Source organism: Dipteris shenzhenensis, chromosome 26 (genome assembly GCF_047967505.1).
Source record: "Dipteris shenzhenensis isolate YYH24624 ecotype China chromosome 26, Dip_SZ_1.0, whole genome shotgun sequence".
In the NCBI taxonomy this organism is placed as follows: domain Eukaryota; kingdom Viridiplantae; phylum Streptophyta; class Polypodiopsida; order Gleicheniales; family Dipteridaceae; genus Dipteris; species Dipteris shenzhenensis.
This window is the reverse complement of record NC_141621.1, coordinates 47018633-47038323: the sequence shown is the minus strand read 5'-3', so window position 1 is coordinate 47038323 and position 19691 is coordinate 47018633. Positions and strand designations below refer to the sequence as shown.

The 19691-nt window shown below is 50.0% G+C and overlaps 1 protein-coding gene across 1 annotated transcript in view; it reads right to left on the bottom strand.

Annotated features, from left to right (window-relative positions):
• Nucleotides 1-19691, bottom strand: part of LOC147885179 (Nitrilase/cyanide hydratase and apolipoprotein N-acyltransferase family protein) — a 93003-nt gene that overhangs the window by 5220 nt on the left and 68092 nt on the right. The window contains exon 8 of the mRNA XM_087397653.1: nucleotides 2216-2298. Within this exon, the coding sequence (XP_087253779.1) occupies nucleotides 2216-2298 (83 nt within the window). The remainder of the gene's footprint in view (nucleotides 1-2215; nucleotides 2299-19691) is intronic.

Below are 19691 nucleotides of genomic sequence, written 5' to 3'. Positions count from 1 at the left end.
CTGAAACAAGAAATGCATGAGGAGCCAAGCATGAAACAGTTGCCACTATGAGACACGTGGGTGTCATAATAACTAGCCCAGTCACTGTCCGTGAAAGCATGCATAACCAGTCATAACAGTGAAGACTTATCATCATATAACAGTTCCAAATGTTGCGTGCCTTTCAAGTATCAGAAGACATGTTTCACTGCTTGCCAATGCTGTGTACTGTGCTTGTGCTTAGCGGAGACACTGCATACTACAGATCTGACTTGGTGTGAAATAAATAGATAGTGCAGATCCACAACCTGTTGGGGTATAAAGGGTAGCATCAAAGTAGTCACTCCCATCATCAGAGGAGAAATGGAAGCTAGGCTCCAATGGTGTGGAAACCAGCTTACAATCCTCGAACTGGAAGCACTGCAAGAGCTGCCCAATACACTTGGATTGCTCATCATTATGTCCCCTCAAAACTAGCAAGCTGGATGACAAGATAGTAATGTTAGCTGCCCATATCTGTCATGGAAAATGATTTCTCTGAAAGCTGCAATTTTGGGCCCAGTAATAAGCATATCATCCACATAAATAATTAACATCAGAAATTCTGCTTCACTCTTCCGGACATAAAGAGTGAACTCTGTGGGGCTGTGCTGAAATCCAAGGCATAACAAAAGTGAATGTATTTTGGCATACCATGCCCGAGGTTCCTGCTTCGATCCATAAAGGGACAATTTCAGCCAGCAAACCTGATTTTCAGAATCTTTAACCTCATAGCCTGGAGGTTGGCTAGCATGGAATCATGTCTCATGGCATCCATCCAGTCCCTGCTATCAAAGGCATCCTTATGGCTTGAGGGTTCTTCATTGCAAGTAGTGACAATCAATGCAACATCAAGCAAATTGCAGTCATCTGTTTCTCACCATTTTCTGGAGCTCTTGCCCTCGCGCCTTGGGGTTTATTTGCAGGTTACAAAAATTGTGCAGACATTGATCTTGTGTGGTCAGAATAATACATTTGCACTTGCCTTAGTTCTGCCATTTGATTTAGATAGATAGCTTTGGGTTATTTGCATTTGTGCCATGGAAAACAATTATCTTTTCGGCATGCTTGCTCCTAAAGACATTGATGGCACACACTTACCCATTTAGTCATACATGATGTGTCATGTGTTGGTGGGCAAGAATTTGTGGAACATCATTGCAGGTTTTTTAAGGTGAGACCTCGATCACATGCACCTGCTGCCACTACACCTGCCACTAGAGGTGGTGGTAATATTATTTGACTCTTCATCTTCTGCCATTGCTGCCCCAGCGCCTCCAACTCAAGAACATATCAAATGGGATGGCAGAGATGGTCAAGCTCATGTCTTAACCGCATTGAGAGTTAAGAAGCTGATCATCTCTCACATCAGATCTCACAGGACTGCGGCAGATGCTTGCAATAAGTTAGCCTCTTCGTATGAGATAAACAATGAAGCATGGGTTGGATTATCTGTAATTAGAAGATGGATGACAGGGAAAGTTATGGATGCCTATCTAAGTTCAAGGACTTCAAAGAACATTTGGCCAACATTATGAGGTTGTGCCAGATACTCAGATTGCGTCCACGAGCTGAGTGGACTCTGACTCATATCAAGGGTTTGCGACCACATTGAGGTTAGTGTCCATGGGCAATCCCAACCATCACAACTTTGACCAGCTGATCACTTTATTATTGCAGGAAGAGCAAGGCCATGCTAATTGGAATGCCTCTATTTTTTGTGATCAGGGTTTTTCTGCCCATCATAAGGGTGATGCAAAAACAGCAAAGCCTTGTGTTAAACCCAAGCATAATTGTGGTAGTCTATATAGACTTGATGCCTCTGACAGAGAGAAACATTGCAGAACTTGCAGTAGCCGATTTTGTGGTTGCACATGCTCATTTTGGGCATTTGAATTATGGCAGCCTGGTAAGATTGGATTCACAAGGTTCCCAAGGTGCTCATGTCCAATTTCTAATGAGTCAAACACCATAGTAGCATGTTCAAGAACCCTAGGCTTTTGAAGGGCATAAACCACTCCACATTGTAGTCAAGGTTGCATCTATGAGGGTACCAAATCAGTTTTCACATAATCATTATAAAAATAATGGGTCCACAATCTTAGGGCCATGTTCATCTCGGAAACATCCTAGTAGACACAAAAGATCCCCTTTCCCTACCTTTGAGAGCTGTTTTGTACTGGCATAGAAAGCTTACCTGGTATACAGGCATGCGATTCCTCACTGAATCCAAAAATCCCATATCTAATTCAGCCATCGCTAGACTTGTGCATAAACGATCTGCTCAAAAAACCCATAAGACATTCAACATGATATTCAGAATAAAGACAATTCCATAGTCAAACTATCATATTTTATTGCTCCACATTGACAGATTGTTAGTGCACATGCTTGTACTTAAAAAGAGAGTACGGTAGCATGCACCACTCTCTCACTCCTCTTAAATACATGCATACATAGATACATTCATGCAATGTGTGTGTGTGTGTGTGCCCATGCGTGCGCACGTGTTTGTGTGTGTGTGTAGAGAGAGAGACAGAGAGATTTGGCTCCTGCGAGCTTCCCCTCCCCCCGTCGTACTCCTACCTCCCCCTAGCCTTCCCCTTCGCCCTCACCGCCCCCCTCGCCCTCTCCGTCCTCACCGACCCCCTCACCCGCCGCTGCACTCGCCCTCCCTCGTCATCCCCGCCTCACCGCCGCTCCACCCCCCTCCGACCTCACCCCCCCCCTCTCGCACCTCCGCTCACCCCCCTCACTACGCTCCGCCTCACCCCCCCTCGCTACGCTCCGCCCCCCTCGCTTTGCTCCGCCTCACCCCCCCTCGCTACGCTCCGCCTCACCCCCCTCGCTACGCTCACCCCCTCCCCGATCCGCCCCCCCCCCTCGCTACGCTCACCCCCTTCCTTCCCCGCTCCGCTACCCCCCCCCCCCGCCTTCCGCTCCACCCACCCCGCTACCACCTCGCTCACCCCCGCCTCCCGTCCCCCTCACCCCTCGCCTCCCACCCCCGCCCCTCTCGCCTCTCCGCCCTTCCGCTCCACCCCCGCATCCCCCTCCCGCCCTCCGCTTCCGCCCCCCCGCCCCCTCGCTCCGCCGAAAAAAAAAAAAAAAAAAAAAAAAAAAAAAAAAAAAAACCTCCGCCTTCCGCCCGCCCTCTCGTCCCACTCCGCCTTCCCCCCACCCCCGCTTTCGTTCCGCCTCGCCCGCTCCCCGCCCACATTTCTTCACCCCGCGCCACCTCCGCTTCCTGCCCTCCCTTCCCGCCTCCTCCGCCTCCACCCTCCATCCTTCCCGCCACACCCAGGCTCCACCCTTCCGCTTCTATCCCCCCCTTTTTTGGGTGGCAGCCTCTTCCCCACCGGAAGCCTCGCAGTTTGTCTTGGCGGTATGGCGGCTCCCTGCCCGGAACCGGAGGCCCAGACGAACCCTCCCTCTCCAGATGCCTACCGCGTCATCCTGACAGAGCGACAATCATCTCGGGTTCAGGAGGTTGCCAATGACTTTGCCCTTACCTCTGTGTATGGCAGAGTCATTGGACATTCCCCCTCCAGATCAGCCATCAGGGACTGGCTCCAGTCCACTCTCAGGCTAGAGGACGGCCATATTGAGGAGGTGGCCCTTATGGGTAGGGGCATCTTCTGGCTCAAACTCTCCACCGCGAAAGCGGCGAGCAACCTGATTGCTGGCTCCCCCACGTCAGTGGACGAAAAGATTATCATGATAGTCCCGTGGTACCGTGGATTCAGCGCAGCGGATTTTGATGCTCGATTTCGTATACCTCGTCATCCAGTGACGCTTGTTTTTCCAGGTCTTGCTGCTGAGCTGCGGCCGATTGTCAGGGACCTGGGCTCCCACTTTGGCTGGGTTATGCACGATACTTTCGCTGATGCGGTGACTACGGCAGGAGCCCCCCGAGTCCGTGTGGCGGTGGCGGATCCTGCGACTCTCCCAGCAGTGATCGAGATCGTGACAGATGCCGGCAGCGTCACCCAGAGCATGGTGGTCACCGGACAGCCAGGACAGTGTCTGAGGTGTCACGGCTTTGGGCACCTGGCGGCTGTGTGTCCACGATTCGCCAGCTCTTCTCGGCCTCCCCCGCCCCCTCCCTCTCCGCCCCCTCCCCTCCCCTCCCCTCAGGGCAGCCACGCCAGGAGGAGCAGAGGCAGCCGGAGCCTGGACCAGAGCTAGCTGGCGGCTGGACTGAGGTTAGAAGGAAAAGAGGAAAGAACAAGAAGATTTCTGATAAAGGCAAAGAGGCCGAAGCTACCCAACCTGCAGCTGCACCTCAGAGACCCGACAGGCAGCCGCCCCAGGGATCTGGGAGAGCATCTTCTTCGACAGTAGTCCGCCCTCCACAGCCTCAGGTCCCCCTCTCCTCCTCTCCCCAGCCTCTTCTCGTTCAGCCCCAATCCATCCCACATCTGCCCCCCATATCTCCCGACCCGGAGCTTCAGCCCCATCCTCGTCCTCCTCAGTCTTCTCCCCCTCCTTCTCAGCATCCCCATCCCTCTCCCCCCCCCGTTTCTCTTAGCCCTCCCGCCGAGCTAGATGCACAGACGGTTCCTCAGCCGAGGGCAGCCCCCGCTCCCCCTCCTCCTCCTCCCCCGCTAGTCGCCCCCGAGGAGTCTGAGTTGCCTATTCCCCAACCTCCTCCCCCTCCCCCTCCGCTGGCAGGACACCCTGAGTCTACACCATCACCGGTGCAGGCCTCTCCGTCCGCTAGCCCCTCAGTGGCAGACTCTGACGGGCCTCAGCTTCAGGAGAGAGCACTCCCCCGCGACTTTTACAGATCTGGCCCCTGGGACTACTTGGATGTGGCCGACCTCGGGACCTTCCCTGCTTGCCTCGACATCAGTATCTTCCTGCTCCGCAAAGGGGCGGATGGGAAGCTAGCCGCCTTGGCCCCCAGGGATGGCCCGAGCTTTGCTTTCACGTTCCTTAGCGACGGCACTGAGACCTGGACAGACGACTCGGTCTGGGAGGCTCTCAGGGAGCAGACACATGCTCAGGTTTGCTCCTGGATAGGCCCGTCCGGTGGGCAGCTTCTCGAGACTTAGTGGTCCGAGGGTGACGTGCGCCTGCGGTGGCGTTGCGCCGCCAAACGCTTCAGACTGATTGTGATCCTCAGGCCCCCCCTGTCTTGGCCCCTCCCCCAAGATGTCAGAGTCTGGACTCCTCAGAAACTCCGCGCCTTCTATGGTATGTCCACCTCAGAGATCTCGAGTTGGCTCGAGAAAGCTTTCGCTCATGGTACCAAAGGTCTCTCGCCTTTGCTGAAGGTGTTGAAGGATGGGCAGGACGACCCCACCTCCCCCTCCAAACCTTCCCATAAGCGTCAGCGCCTCCACTCCGACATGTCAGCTTCTTCTTCGACCTCGACCGCGAGCAGACAGTTGTTCGCAGCCTCCCAGTCCTCACCATGAGCCTACACCTCGTATCCTGGAATGTGAACGGGTTTCACTCTTCCGGCACCCGTGGTCCCAGGAAGCTCATCTTGAGACAGGAACTTCAGACAGCAGTGATTGGTCGTTTGGATGTTCTTCTGCTCCAGGAGCACAAGCTTTCTGCGGCTCACTCCCGTAGATGCGGGAAGATTCTCCCTGGACGCTCTCACACTTATTGGGAGCCCTCGATCGGCGCTATGGGGAGGAGTGGTGGTGTCTGTACCTCCGTGGGCGAGCAGCTAGCCCAGGGAGTTTTCGGTCATGGCACGCTGATACCAGGCCATGCCCTTTGGGTAGGCCTGGATCTGGAGGGCTCCAGAGTTGGAGTTCTCAACATTTATGCTCCCACAGATCTCCGTTGTAGAGTTACCTTTTGGAGGACACTTACAGGGATTCTCCCAGACATGGATTCCTGGATTGTTGGAGGCGACTTCAACAATCTGGAGACCTTGGAGGACCAGCAGGGCAGAGGACCGGAGTTTACAGGCATGTCTCAGGCAGAGCAGTCCGCTTGGGATTCCTTTATCTTTACGACAGGAGGAAGGGACAGTTGGCGAGACCCGTCCTTCCGACGGTGGCACGGGAGCCTGGACTTCTCGTGGGGCTTCCGCAGGGAAGGAGGTAGACTCCTGGAGAGGCTAGATAGATTTTATGTCAGTGACTGGGCCATCAGCAGAGGCGGTCAAGCGGGTATAGTTCCAGGGACGACACTCTCCGACCATGCGCCTGTGCTCTTATCATTAGACTCGACAGCTCAGACCCTTCCTCCCCGCTCTTGCCGGATTCCCGACTCCATTTTCTCGAAGGAGGACGTACGCAGCAGTATTTGCAGTCTTTGGGACAGAGACTGGGGCGAGGGCGTGGATTTGGTGGATTCGGTGGCGCAGGCTTTGCAGGAGTCCAGCCAGATTTGCCAGCTCGCAGCCCTACAAGTTCGACAGGAGTGGTGGGGCAGAGAGAGAGCTCTTCGGAGGGACCTCGCCTCCATTCAGCGACTCCAGCAGGCTTCCCCGGGCTCGGAGGAGCTCCGGATCCAGGCCCTTCGAGCCCGAGCCCTTCTTGAGGAGACACTCCAGCGTCGCTCAGAGTTTTCCTATCACGCCTCTCTCTCCTTCTGGGCCCGGAAGGGTGACCGGATGTGCAGGGAGTTCTTCAGGTCGCATGGTCAGAGAGCTGCAGGTGATCAGCTTCGGAGTCTCAGGACAGCGGAGGGACACATTATTACGGATCCGGGAGAGGTCTTGGGGTTGGCCACTGACTTCTACAGGACCCTTTTCCAGCATGAGCCGCTTGCCCCTCGTACTCGACGTGCCCGTGAGGAGGTGTGGAGGCACACCCCTTCCCTGGTACAGCCTAGCATGCAGGCGACGTTGTTGGCACCGTTCTCCACGGATGAGATGTTGGAGGCCTTGATGGCCCTCGACGGACAGAAATGCCCAGATGAGGATGGGCTATCCCGGGCATTCTTCACCTCCTTCTGGGACCAGATCCATCAGCCCCTCCTTGCAGCTCTGCATAGGATTTTCAGCAGCGGTCAGATGCCAGAGAGCCTTTCCTCGGGACTGATTTGCCTCATCCCGAAGGGAGGAGATAGACAGGAGATCCGCCAGTGGCGTCCGATCACTCTCCTTACCACTGCCTACAAAATCCTCGCCAAGATGATCAGCGCCAGAGTTCGGCCTCTACTCCCAGACCTCATCCATGACACTCAGACAGGCTTTGTCCAGGATCGCAGTATCCTGGATAATGTCTTCACCTTTTCAGAGGCGGCGGAGTGGGCTCAGCACAGCGGATCACACCTTGCCATTCTACTTCTCGACTTCGAGAAGGCCTATGATCGAGTGGACTGGTCCTTTTTGGAGGGGACTCTGGAGCGGCTAGGTTTCCCGGCAGGTTGGATTCAGGGTATCTCAGCTTTGTACAGGACAGCGTCCAGCAGGGTCATCATTGGAGGCAGGATGGCTGAGCGCTTTAGCTTGGAGCGATCAGTGCGTCAGGGCTGCCCCCTTGCTCCTTACCTGTTTCTCTTCTTCGCCGAGGCTATGACTTACTACCTTCGGGCGAGGTCCACAGGGATCAGGGGTGTTCGCCTTCCACTCCGGGAGGACACGGAGCTTTTGGACTCGGAGTACGCAGATGATACAGCCCTATATGTCCAGGACGATGAGAGGATGCTAGAGAGGGTGCGGATGGCCCTGGAGGTCTTCTGCTCGGCCGCTGGTGCGAAAATCAACTGGAACAAATCAGTTGGTTTTCTCACAGACCCTGGGGCGTGTTCTCAGTGGGGGCGATTTCTGGGTTTCAGATGGATTCCACGGGGACAGACAGCTAGATACCTTGGCTTTCAGGTTGGCCTAGACATCACGCCAGCTCAGCAGTTTCTCCCGGTGCTAGACTCCATCCGACGGAAGCTGGCTTTCTGGAGCACTGCTAAGCTCTCTCTTGCAGGTCGTGCCCTGGTAGTTAACCAGGTCCTCCTAGCCACGGCTTGGTATGTGGCTTCCTGCTGGTGCTTCTCGAGATCCAGCGTGGCACAGCTCAGGAGGCTGGTTCGGAACTTCCTTTGGTCCGGGGAGGATGGTCTTAGAGATACCAGAGCCAGGGTTGCTTGGCAGACAATCATTCTTCCGCAGGCTGAGGGTGGCCTGGGGGTCATCGATCCAGAGCTTCAGAGTCAGGCCTTGTTAGGCAAGCTTGTCATCCGCGGTTTGACCCCGGGGGGGCAGACGTGGAAGATGTTACTCCAGCAGGGAGTCAGTTCTTGTGTCCCGAGCCGAGGTGGAGAGTGGCTACCGTCCCTCAGGTGGATCTTCACTTCCGCCCCGCTCACTCAGCCCCGTTCCCCACTCGTTCGTAGCCTCCTCATGGTTTGGAGGCGGCTCCGCCTCAGTCTCATTCAGTCCCCTCCTAGCTGTCAGGAGGAGATTGATCGCCAGCCGCTTATCTGGAACGGTCAGGTCAGAGATGTCGAGGGCCTTCAGTTGGGGGAGAGATCACATATCAGGTGGGATGGCTGGATGAGGGGGCCAGCCCGGTCCCTTCGAGTTTGGAGGGATACGTACAGACATCTGGAGACGGCTGATCTTGCAGACGCAGCTGGAGGTGCACGTAGAGCCCAGGCGAGACGCACGGAGATCGACGGCGCGATCCCAGCTATTTGGTTGGTTCCACCTGAGCCTCAGGTCCTCATGCCTGGTGACGCCCGCTGGCTGGGACAGTTCACCCCCCGTGGCATCCCACTGGTGATCGCATGACGTATGGATGACTCCTCTATCTCCTTCTTCGCGGTTTTTGGGGATGGAAGACTCAGGAGAGAGGATGCGCTCATCGACCCCCTACTCCCATGGCAGAGGGTTCGGGTCGTAGGCCTTTTGGGGAAGGTCTGGCGTACCGACCCTAGCATCGAGCAGGACCAGATGCAGCTTTGGCGCCTCTGGCTCTGGGAGGGGCGGGCCTTGTCAAAGCTTGATTGGGACCCAGGAGAGTGGTGGTGGCCAGAGATTGTGACAGGACAGGGGCCGACTTCCTTCTTCGCCTACAGCACGACTCTGGGCAGGCGAGTTCTTGGGAGGATGCAGAGCTGGTACGCACAGGGTATTTCCAGGTTCTTCTTGCAGGCATTCTGGAAGGCCTTGTGGGAGAGTTGGCGGCCGCGGAAGATCTCATACTTCCTGTGGCTTCTTGCCCACAAAGGCCTTCCAGTGGGGAGCTGGTTGCGGCAGATAGGCCAGGACGGATGCTGCCAGATTTGCCATGCGGATGAGGAGTCACCAAAACACTGCCTATGGAGCTGCACTCGCGCCCAGGAAGTGTGGAGGTGGACTTTCGGGATTCTTACTCGCGCAGCACCAGAGCTAGGATTGATCACTTGGGGCGCGTTCTGTTGGTGCAGCACCGCACCTGGTCTTCATCACTTATTCGAGGCATGCCAGCAGGACCCCACTTTCCTTATCACACAGGGGACATGGGGGCCGCTCGAGGGTATCCCGCAGCACCTAGCAGAGGCTGATACAGGAGTTCGGGAGAGGCAGCCAGTCTGGGAGATTATTAGCAGCATTACAGGGTGGCACATCTGGACCTCGCGCTGCGCGCAGATCCTCGGTGGCACCTCCTTATCGACTGCCCAGATCATGGCGGAGATTTGGAGTGAGATTATTCATACCCTCAGAGGCCAGTGGGACCAGATTCAGGGAGACTCCCAGGCCGGTCAGGAGAAGCGGAGACGCTTCCTCCGGGCTTGGGACACACAGGGCCTCTTCTTCGAGCAGACTACGCAGGGCCTTCGGTGGCACTAACCACCCCGATGGCTGTTCATTCACACACGTCTTATCCCTCCGTGAGAGTATGATTTATTCTGCTACCTTTTAGGGCTGTGTCCGATTTGTGAACGCAGCCCGTCAGCTATAAGCTGACCTTTTGTATCTTGTTCTCGAAGTAATATAATTAGCACTGTTTTTTCGGCAAAAAGAGAGAGAGACACAGAGAGAGAGAGAGAGAGAGAGAGAGAGAGAGAGAGAGAGAATCTACGAGATCGATAAAGCCTCTGCTTTTAAGGCAGTTCTCTTCTAATTGGTTATAAGAGAAGCAATCTGCTTGTCCTCCTTGAGAATTGCAATTTGCTCCAAGTAGTTTTCCACCAGGAAAGACACATCTGAACCACACCCCTTTTTCAAATTTTACTTTTTTAAACACATATACACAACCAAAAAACAAAAAAACGTTTTTCCATACACATACCATACTGTACGGAATGTGTTGTACTGTACCATAAGGAAAGTTCCATGCAATACACATACCAAAACTACCTTGGGTTCTAGAGTGCATTCCATCCTAAACTTGTTAAGCAAATGCAAGTTTGCACTAACAAATACAATATCATTTCCACCAAGCACGTTCCTCTTTTTAGATACAATGTTTCCAAAATTGTTCCACAAGCACTCAACAGCCGAACTTCGAAGATCTAGCACCTGGCGAAATATGCAAATGGCCAATCTCTGCAACAATGGAGCATCTGCCCCGTAGTCTTCCCACCAACGAACCGAGGAAATCTTAAACATGTCATTCTGTGCATCCTCCAAACCAACCAACCTTTTTTTTTGCTTGTAATATGACAGCTCCTCCCACATTTTCCTCCTATCATCTACATTTGAGACAAGTTGTCTCAATATTATCTCCCATCCTTGCATGAACTCTCCATCCGTTTCTTGCCCTTTTCCTTGAAATTATCAATCTAAAACAAAGGCTACAACCTCCAAAGGTGATGTGAGAGTACTTCTCCTCAAGGATCTTCCCTACTGCCCAGTTGCAGTTTTCACCAACGGAAACAAGCTGAATAACATTGTTTTCTCCCACATACTCAGTGACCTCCCACAAAATCAATGACCTGCATCCAAATGCTAGCCAACACCTAAGTTAACTTTCCCTCCTTTGAATTGTCAATAGCTTTAATTTAAAAAATGTCCCCTCTGGATGATGCAATGATGCCCTTAATAGAGTGGCTCCTAGTGTCACTCCATCCACATCCCATCACTGTGACACCGCATCTCAACCATATTTCTTTGATGGGACTCAAAGCCTACTCTATAGTGCATTTCTCTGTCTCCAGAGTTGTGGTGCCTCAGAGGGAGGAGTGTATGATGGTCCAAAGACTTTAATCTCCTTCACCATATCAATGAACTAAGGACCTGTGGGCTTTTATCGTGAATTCATATGGTCCCTGTTGCTGGACGAATGGGAGGGGGATTGGCAGGCTTAGGCTCTGATACCACTTGTGAGGTGGGGGAGAGAAAGAAACAGCCCACTGTTGGATCTACCTGTGCCCTCCTCCCCAGATCTATGAGACCACAAGGCTTGCCTACACAGCTCTGAAGGATGCCAAAGTGAAGCCCTACCTGCATGTGCAGAACTCCCAAACAAGAAGGCAAAAATAGAAGTAGAGGCAAGTCTACTACCACACATGAAAGAACCTATACGGCTCTGAAGGATGCCAAAGTGGGAGACCCACCTGCATGTGCCAAACTCGCAAACAAGAAAGCAAAAATAGAAGTAGAGGCAAGTTTACTACCACACATGAAAGCAGACAGAAATATAAGTAGAGACAAGTCTACTATCACACATGAAAGAGCCTATTGCACCTAGGGCTGGCGATTGCTCGACCTAGAGGATCAAGAACCACAATTCATGATCCAATATTTTCTAAACTCTGTGCAAGTGCCTTCAAACGTGTGAGGTCTATGTTGGAACTGAAGCGCAAGGGTTGATACCTAGCTTCTTCACACGCACTAAAAGAGACCGCATTCAGTTTGTGTCTCCACTTTGTGATGCTTCACAAAAGCAAGAAAGTAACTTGCGTGCTCTTTATATCCACCTCCAACCACCAAGGAGACTTATCATCTGTCTCAATGCAAACTTGAGAGAAAGAGAGGGGAGGGGGGGGGAATGTGGGGGGAGAAAGAAAGAAAGATTAGTAAAGTCTACTAAAGACCGATGGGTCGATGAGATTGATAGAAACCCTGATACAATGAACCAAAAGGGTGGAGCTACTAAAATGAGCATCCTAACCCGTGGTAGAAAACTGTGTAGGACATAGTCGATGTCATCATCATCATCATCAACATCACCATAATCATAGTCCTCACTAACATCATCATCAACCTAGCAGATATAGCCTATAGGACCTAGTGTAACACACACACGGCATGAGATATCAAAGTAGACTCGATGATGAGCAAGGCTATGCAAGCATGAAGCCCGTGACACGTCCCTGTTTGTTGTCTGTGGATGTAGTCTGTCGTGACCTCCTAGTAGCAGCTCTACGTCTAACAAGCGCCATAGTGACCCTGTGGCCTGTGTCCCGGGTTTGAACATAGATGACATCTGATGTGATCTATGCGTCCGACCTCTGCCGAATACGCTGCATCTCAATCTCAAGATCTCCGCCTCGCCTAGTAGTATGCTCTAGCTGGAAGAACTCCGTGATCATTCTATGAGATGCGTCTGATGAACACCCCATCCATGTCTCTACGATTTGATGAGACGCTCTCTATGTCGAACCGCCTCATGAATGAAAGCAGTGAGGCACCTCTGGTCTAGGTAACCCTCCTCAGAGATGCAGAAGCGATGATCCCTAAAGAAGCTAAGCTTCACAGGGAGCTCCCTCGGTGCCAACCAGTGCCTGAATGTGATCAGCCCAAGGTGGAGGTGTTGACACAAAGAAGTCTGTGATGTGTAGCGGGAAGGCACGGGATCCCAAGATGTAGTCAACTACGCTAGACCCTCCTCCATGTGGAAAACATGGTAAAACCACCTGAGGAGGACCATCACTCAAGACCATTGTAGAGAATGAGATCATGTGTCATACCCAAATCAAGACGTGCATGTCCATAAGAGGTGATGGGGGCCCGCCTTTCAGTACACACTTGTGATATGCATGCATCAACAAGATTCATGTCGGGTAGTAATACTGCATCCTCTCGAAAATCTGAAAGTGGTACCTGGCGTGCTTCCATCCTCGCATTGAAGTCTCCAACTAGGAGGACTTCTCCATGACTCGAGAAATCCATGATATCTTAAGAGGTGGGGAGGTCCATATGGTGCTGTCTCGGCCTCCTCTCGCACTCCCCTGGCGAAATGTGATGTCTCTGGTGGAAAGTAGCAGACCACTATAAAGAAATCTCGACTAGCCATGCATCGTATTCGGATCCAAAGGAATCTAGAGTGCAAGTCTGTCCTCTCAGATCGTCCCAATGAGGGATGATCTATATAGTACTGCCACTCCACCAGATCTGTGTACTCCACCTCTCTCCTTCATCTCTTCGCTCAACGCTGATTCCCAAGTGTACCTGGTGATTATCGGTAGGGGCCGCTCTGGGCTAAAAACTATTCTCGTCCTATGTAGGACTCCAAGAAATTCCTAGGCTCTGACCATAAGGTACCATTATAGTTCCAAATGGTACAAGCGAGGGTCTCGGTATCTTGAGCCTGGGAAGGCGGTCAAATGTCCAGAGGGGGCTAGTGATGAGTCGTCCGTCCCACACTTCCACCCACTACCCCTCCTTGTGGGCCACATCCCACTATTGCAAGAGGACACGTCTCTCCTCTATTTGTAGAGGTGCCAGGTCCTCATCCATGGATATCGAGGGGTGATCCCGTAAAGTCGATCAACGACATCATGCTGCCAAGCGAGAGAGAGCGAGAGAGAGAGAGAGAGAGAGACCTGCACCAAAATGCAGAAAAAGAGCTGCAAATTTTCAGCAAAGGTAGATGCTGAACAGTGAGAACTTGGAAAAAAAGGGGGCTGAACTTCAAAGCTTGACAGTAAGGGGCCGGGCTGCAAGGTGAGGTGGAGTGGAGGCCGAGGGGAGGGCTGAGAGTGCAGAGGGTATAGGTGAGGGCTAAGAGAATGGGGATGAGGCTGGGCTCAGAGGGTAGTAGAGGTGAGGGTTGAGAGTGGAGAGGTTGGAGGTGAGGAATAAAAGTGAAGAGGCTATTGGTTGGGCTGAGAGAAGGGGGTTGAGGGTGGAGACGCTGGAGTTCAGGAATAAAAGTGGAGAGGCTAGAGGAGGGCTGAGAGAAGGGGGTTGAGGGTGGCCTGAACTGAGAGAGAAGGGGGCTGGGTTGGGCTGAGCTATGAGGGATGAGAGGCTAGTAGAGATTGGAGTAAGGGCTGAGAGGCTAGTAGAGATTGGAGTAAGGGCTGAAAGAGTAGTATAGAGTAGAGGCAACAAACAGAGAATAGACTGGAACGTGCAGTTTTGGGATGTTGTACCAATAGCGCACCGTAGTAGATCACAAAATACCACAAATTGCACGAGAACGCATTTGGAGAACAGGGGAACGTATTCCCCCAGCTTTCTGAACCTACTCCATGTTTCGGAATACGGAACGTGTTCCGGGTTCCCCTTCCTTCACGGAACAGCATCCCCCCCCCCCCCCCCCTTTTTCCGAAGGCTTCGACATTTCCTGGTAACTATGGTTCATCTCGGAGACAAACATCCACTACTAATCAAAGGGATTGGTGGTGTACCAATTCAGCTTCCAAATGGTGAGATCAAATCCTCTTTTGATGTGCTTTATGTGCCTGGATCTACTGTTCAGGTTTATATGTGTTAGTTAAAGGATTCGGCTCCTCTTTGATGACAAGAAGGTGATCTTGTTCACTCAAGAAGGAACCTTTGGACATGGATTGATAGATGTCGTTTTTCATAAGTTGGCAATCACACCCCCTAGACTGAGAGCATACATGATTGCACATACTTACTCGCAACTATGGCACCAGAGGTATGGATGTCTTCACTTTATAATCATGCAGTTGCTTGAATGCGGGAACATGATCAATGGGCACCCATCTGTCAAAGAAGGAGATCTGTGAAGGATACCTTTATGAAAACAAGACACGCCATCCCTCAGTGGTAGCAAATGCTTTTCCACATTTATTGATGACTACACCAGAAAAGTATTTTCCTACTTCATGAAGTCAAGGATTGGAGTTTCTAACAAGATTAAAGAGTTCAAGACTATGGCAAGAGCTGTCTAGTTGTCGAATCAAATGCCTTCGACCCGACAAATGGGGGAGAATATGTCTCAAAAACATTTATTGAGTTTGTAAAGATTGGGGAATATGCACATATCCCTTACCAATGATGCATCAACAATAATGGGAGAGAAACATGTCCAGATGATGAATTATAATGGGGATCATAAGCTCGAAACATTTTTGGGTTGGCTACAGAGCTTGGATTGGACACTTATATTGCAAGAGAGGAGCCAACAGAAATGGCTAAGCTGAATTGTGCTACTCTTACGCTTGAGGGTTCAGTAGCTTTATGGCATCGAGCAATCCGGTCCAAAGATATGGTTTCAAAGACTTGCATGGGTTCAAGAAACAAATAAGAGAGCAATTCTTGTCACACAAATGTTGAGGGAGAAAAGTTTGTTGAATGGGACAGCTTTACTAGGAGAGTCTGTAAGATACTACATAGATAGACGTTGGGCTACCATGCTGAAAGTTCATATTTTTCACCCAATCACACAAATCGAGCAGTCCCAAAAGTAATTAAGCGCTTTATCTAAGAGTATCCAGGGAGTGGTCTCATGTTTTGATGTGATAGATCCAAAGAAAATGATTGCTTTGGCAAACAAAGTTGAGGAAAGAAGAATGATGGAGGAAGGTTTGGTATGGGAAGACAGAGACTAGAATTCAAAAGGAAGAGGGACAAGTTTCAGCAAAATAAGCCACACTTTTGAAATGTTGGTGATAATACACAAGCGTTGTTTGTTTTTTATGTAAGATGTTCACATGACAAGTTGTTTTTTATGTGAGATGTTCACATAATAATATGTCTCCAGAGTCATTTGCTTCTCTTGGCATAGTTCCAGATCCAGATCTCGCGAGAAGAGCATTTCATGACACATCGAGTTCTTCACTTGTTTCCAATTGGGAGCAAGCTGAGAATACATATCTAAGATATTTAGATCATCTTGACTTTTTTATGGATCCATTGGCAGATGTGGATATCATTTTGGACTGCCGTGGCACAATCAAATGCAGCCCTCGTATGATTATTGTGAAAGAAAAGTTTCTTTTCAGAAGCAAGGAACGAGATATTATCATTTCAGCTGGAGTTTCAGGGAGGCTCATCCTATGTACGGGGAGCACAGAAGGAGAGCAATGAGGATAGTCGCAGTTCTTAGATGAATACAAAGATTGGGACTTGCCATAGAACTTACCACCTAAGAGGCAAGGATTTGGGTATAGATTTGACTCCAAAGAGAGATCTCATGTTTTGATGTAATAGGTCCAAAGAAAATGATTGCTTTGGCAAACAAAGTTGAGGAAAGAAGAATGATGGAGGAAGGTTTGGTACGGGAAGACAGAGACTAGAATTCAAAAGGAAGAGGGACAAGTTTCAGCCAAATAAGCCATACACTTTTGAAATGTTGTTGATAATACGCAAGCGTGGTTGTTTTTATTGCAAGATGTTCACATAATAACTTTGTTTTTTATCCGAGATGTTCGCATAATAATATGTCTCAGAATCAGTTGCTTCTCTTGGCATAGTTCCAGATCCAGATCTCGCGAGAAGCGGTTCGAGAGCTTTCATGACACATCTAGTTCTTCATTTGTTTCCAATTCGGAGGAAGGTGAGAATACATGTCTAAAGATATTTAGATCATCTTGACTTTTGATGGATCCATTGGCAGACGTGGATATCATTTTGGACTGCCATGGCACTATCAAATGCAGCCCTCATATGATTATCATGAAAAGAAAGTTTCTTTTCGGCAGCAAAGAACGAGATATTAACATTTCAGCTGGAGTTTTAGGGAATCTCATCCCTTAGTAAGTCATATTCAAGTTCCAAATCTTTTTAAGGAAGTATTTTCTTCATATTTGATCTATGTACAGAAGGAGAGCAATCAGGATAGTGGCAGTTCTTAGATGAATACAAAGATTGGGACTTGCCATAGAACTTCCCACCTACGAGGCGAGGATTTGGGTATAGATTTGACTCTACAGAGTACGCTGCCGAATAAACTAGGTCTCAATAGGATGAAATCCAAAAACAAGCTCAAAAGTTCGTGGAAAATATACTGATTCTCCAATAGTTCACTGTTCTGTCCTCCAATGTTACTTTTCCTAACAAAGGATGTGGAGAATGTGTGTGGATTATGCAGCTTTGAATAATATCACAGTCAAAAACAAGTTTCCAATTCCGTTCATAGAGGAGATTCTTGACAGCCTAAACAGAGCACGAATCTTCAACAGGATAGATCTAAAGATTGGCTATAATCAAGTGAGGATAGTCCCACAAGATATTTATAAGACGGCCTTCAAATTTCACAAGATTTATATGAATATCTTTTGGGTTAGGCAACGCTCCTGCCATCTTCAATCGAATGATGAGCCAAAAGCATCGATCTCTTGTGGGAAGATTCTTTGATGTCATGTCTTTGGTAAGAATAAGAGGATCATACGTTAGAAGTATTTGTATTTCCTAAGGTAATGGCCAATGTTATGTAATAAGGAGCTAGGGGCACTCTTTCCCTTTATCAAGATTTCTTACACTAAGGATCAGGACTCGGAGTTGGATTCCTCTTCTCAGTCTAGAGGTTCCAAGGCATTGATTGCCATGACTACCCAAGCATTCTAGCACTAGTTGTCCCTCCCATGGGTCCCAACCACAGAGGTCTAGTGGGAGGGTGTATGGGCTGCTTCTAGCCCTAATCAGTTGAAATCCTGGCAGGCAAGGAGTGTGGAGCTACGGACCAAACTATGGACCGGGAAGCACCGACGTTCGAAATCCAGAGTTCTGCTCATGATGAGTCCACTGGAGGATAGAGGTCGTGGTGGATACCATATATCATTATACCCCGCTGGGACTTCAATGGGGAGGATACAGGTCGTGGTGGATACCACATATCATTATACCCCACTGGGACTTCAGTGCGACTGGCTTGGGAGATCACATTTGAGCAAGTTTCGTTCTCTATTCGCGGTAGCATTTTGGTTCGAGGATCCAGGTCCCAAAAGATTGGTACAAAGAGGAGGACACATATAGTGAAATATTGACAAAGATCAAAGCAATCTTTCCCAACATTGAATGGGTGGATGATGATGAGCAGGATGATGACAACTCCAAGCCAACTTCTATTATGCACTACAAAGGTCATGCAGTCCTTACTTTGAAGTCAAGAGATATGTGGATCAAGCTCCTTCGACAATCACCCATTGAGACATTGCAAGGCAAAGCAAGGCTGGGGCATGCAAAAACGGAGGGATAAGTAAGAGGCTGGAAGCCAAAAGGGTGACTAAAATTTTAATCAAAAATGAAAAAAAAAGGTGGTGGATATGAAAAAAAATAACATTGTGCAAAAACACGAAACTTTGAAAGGCAATGCTGGCATAATGTTTATAGGGCTTGGCTAGAACCATGTAAAGGTCATTTTTAGGTGAATGGAAATACGTTATCACGTAGACCACAAGTTAATGCAATTTCGCAAGCCCATCATGAAGAGTTAGCTGTCATGAAGGATGCGTATCAGGATGATCTTGATTTTCGTTTGGATGGGGTTGAGTGCGGCACAAAGATTATTATTTACAAGATGGATATCTCCAAAATCAAAACTTACCAGAAATTTGAGGCAGATGGTCATTGATGAAAGCCAAAATCCACCTTTCAGTCAACATAGAGGTATGTGATCCCCATCCCTACCCCTGTTCTAGTAGTGGCTTCCACCAAGGGAAGGGGTCCTTCCACCAAGGGGTCTTTTGTCCATGCGCACAAAGGAACCTGTTTTTGCAGCTGATCCGTTTATTGAAGATGACAAATCAGCATACGATTATGTGAGAAAACACATCATGTAGTCACACAAACGCTAGAGAACGCCCACTAACAAGCAACAGAGGGCAGTCTTGTATAAGAAAGGTGACTGGGTATTTCTGAGATTCCATAAAGCAAGGCTTAAAACAAAGGCAAGTAACCAGGTTATCTATCTTAAGCTTGCTTTACGCTGGTCTTCTTCAAATTCAGCATAGGATCAATAATAGTCCTTTACTCATTGGATCTATATGATCAAAGGGTTGGTCAATTATGGGCCAAAACGATACCCCGTTCCTTAGCCCTTCCGTTGTCGACGCCCTGTGCAGACCACCCAGCTGCCTCTTGCACTAACCAGCACAGATCTGCGCCAGAAGGCCAAGCAAACAGGCGACCACTACTACCAAATCCTCTTGTGGACCCTATGTGGGATTTGCTGCTCTAGAAAGCCACCAAATCACCTCGAAGGCAAGTCGACTTAAACTAGATCATGCAGGCAGAGAGCAATAGCTCCACTTACCTCAGATCAGGTCCGAAAAACCTTACCAAAACAACCCGTGAACACTGGCGCCTCCTAGGAAGACTGCTGCCCAATGGACTGCCTGAAATCTGATACCATGTGAGAGTTGTGAGTGCGGAAGCATATAGCAGAGAGAGAGAGAGAGAGAGAGAGAGAGAGAGAGAGAGAGAGAGGCAATGGTAGCTGTATATATAGCAGGGGAAAACCCTAAACAGAGGAATAGAACAAGTTCCAGAAGACGCCAAAAATGGAGGAGGTTTGGCCTTATAAAGGCCTGGCAGTGGCCAACCCAGGGGCTCGATGTGCTGGTCGGTTGACCCAACCAGGGTCGAGCCCCAAAATGGGCTGGCCCTCCTGCCCTATAAACCGGGCCATGATGCTCTGCAAAAC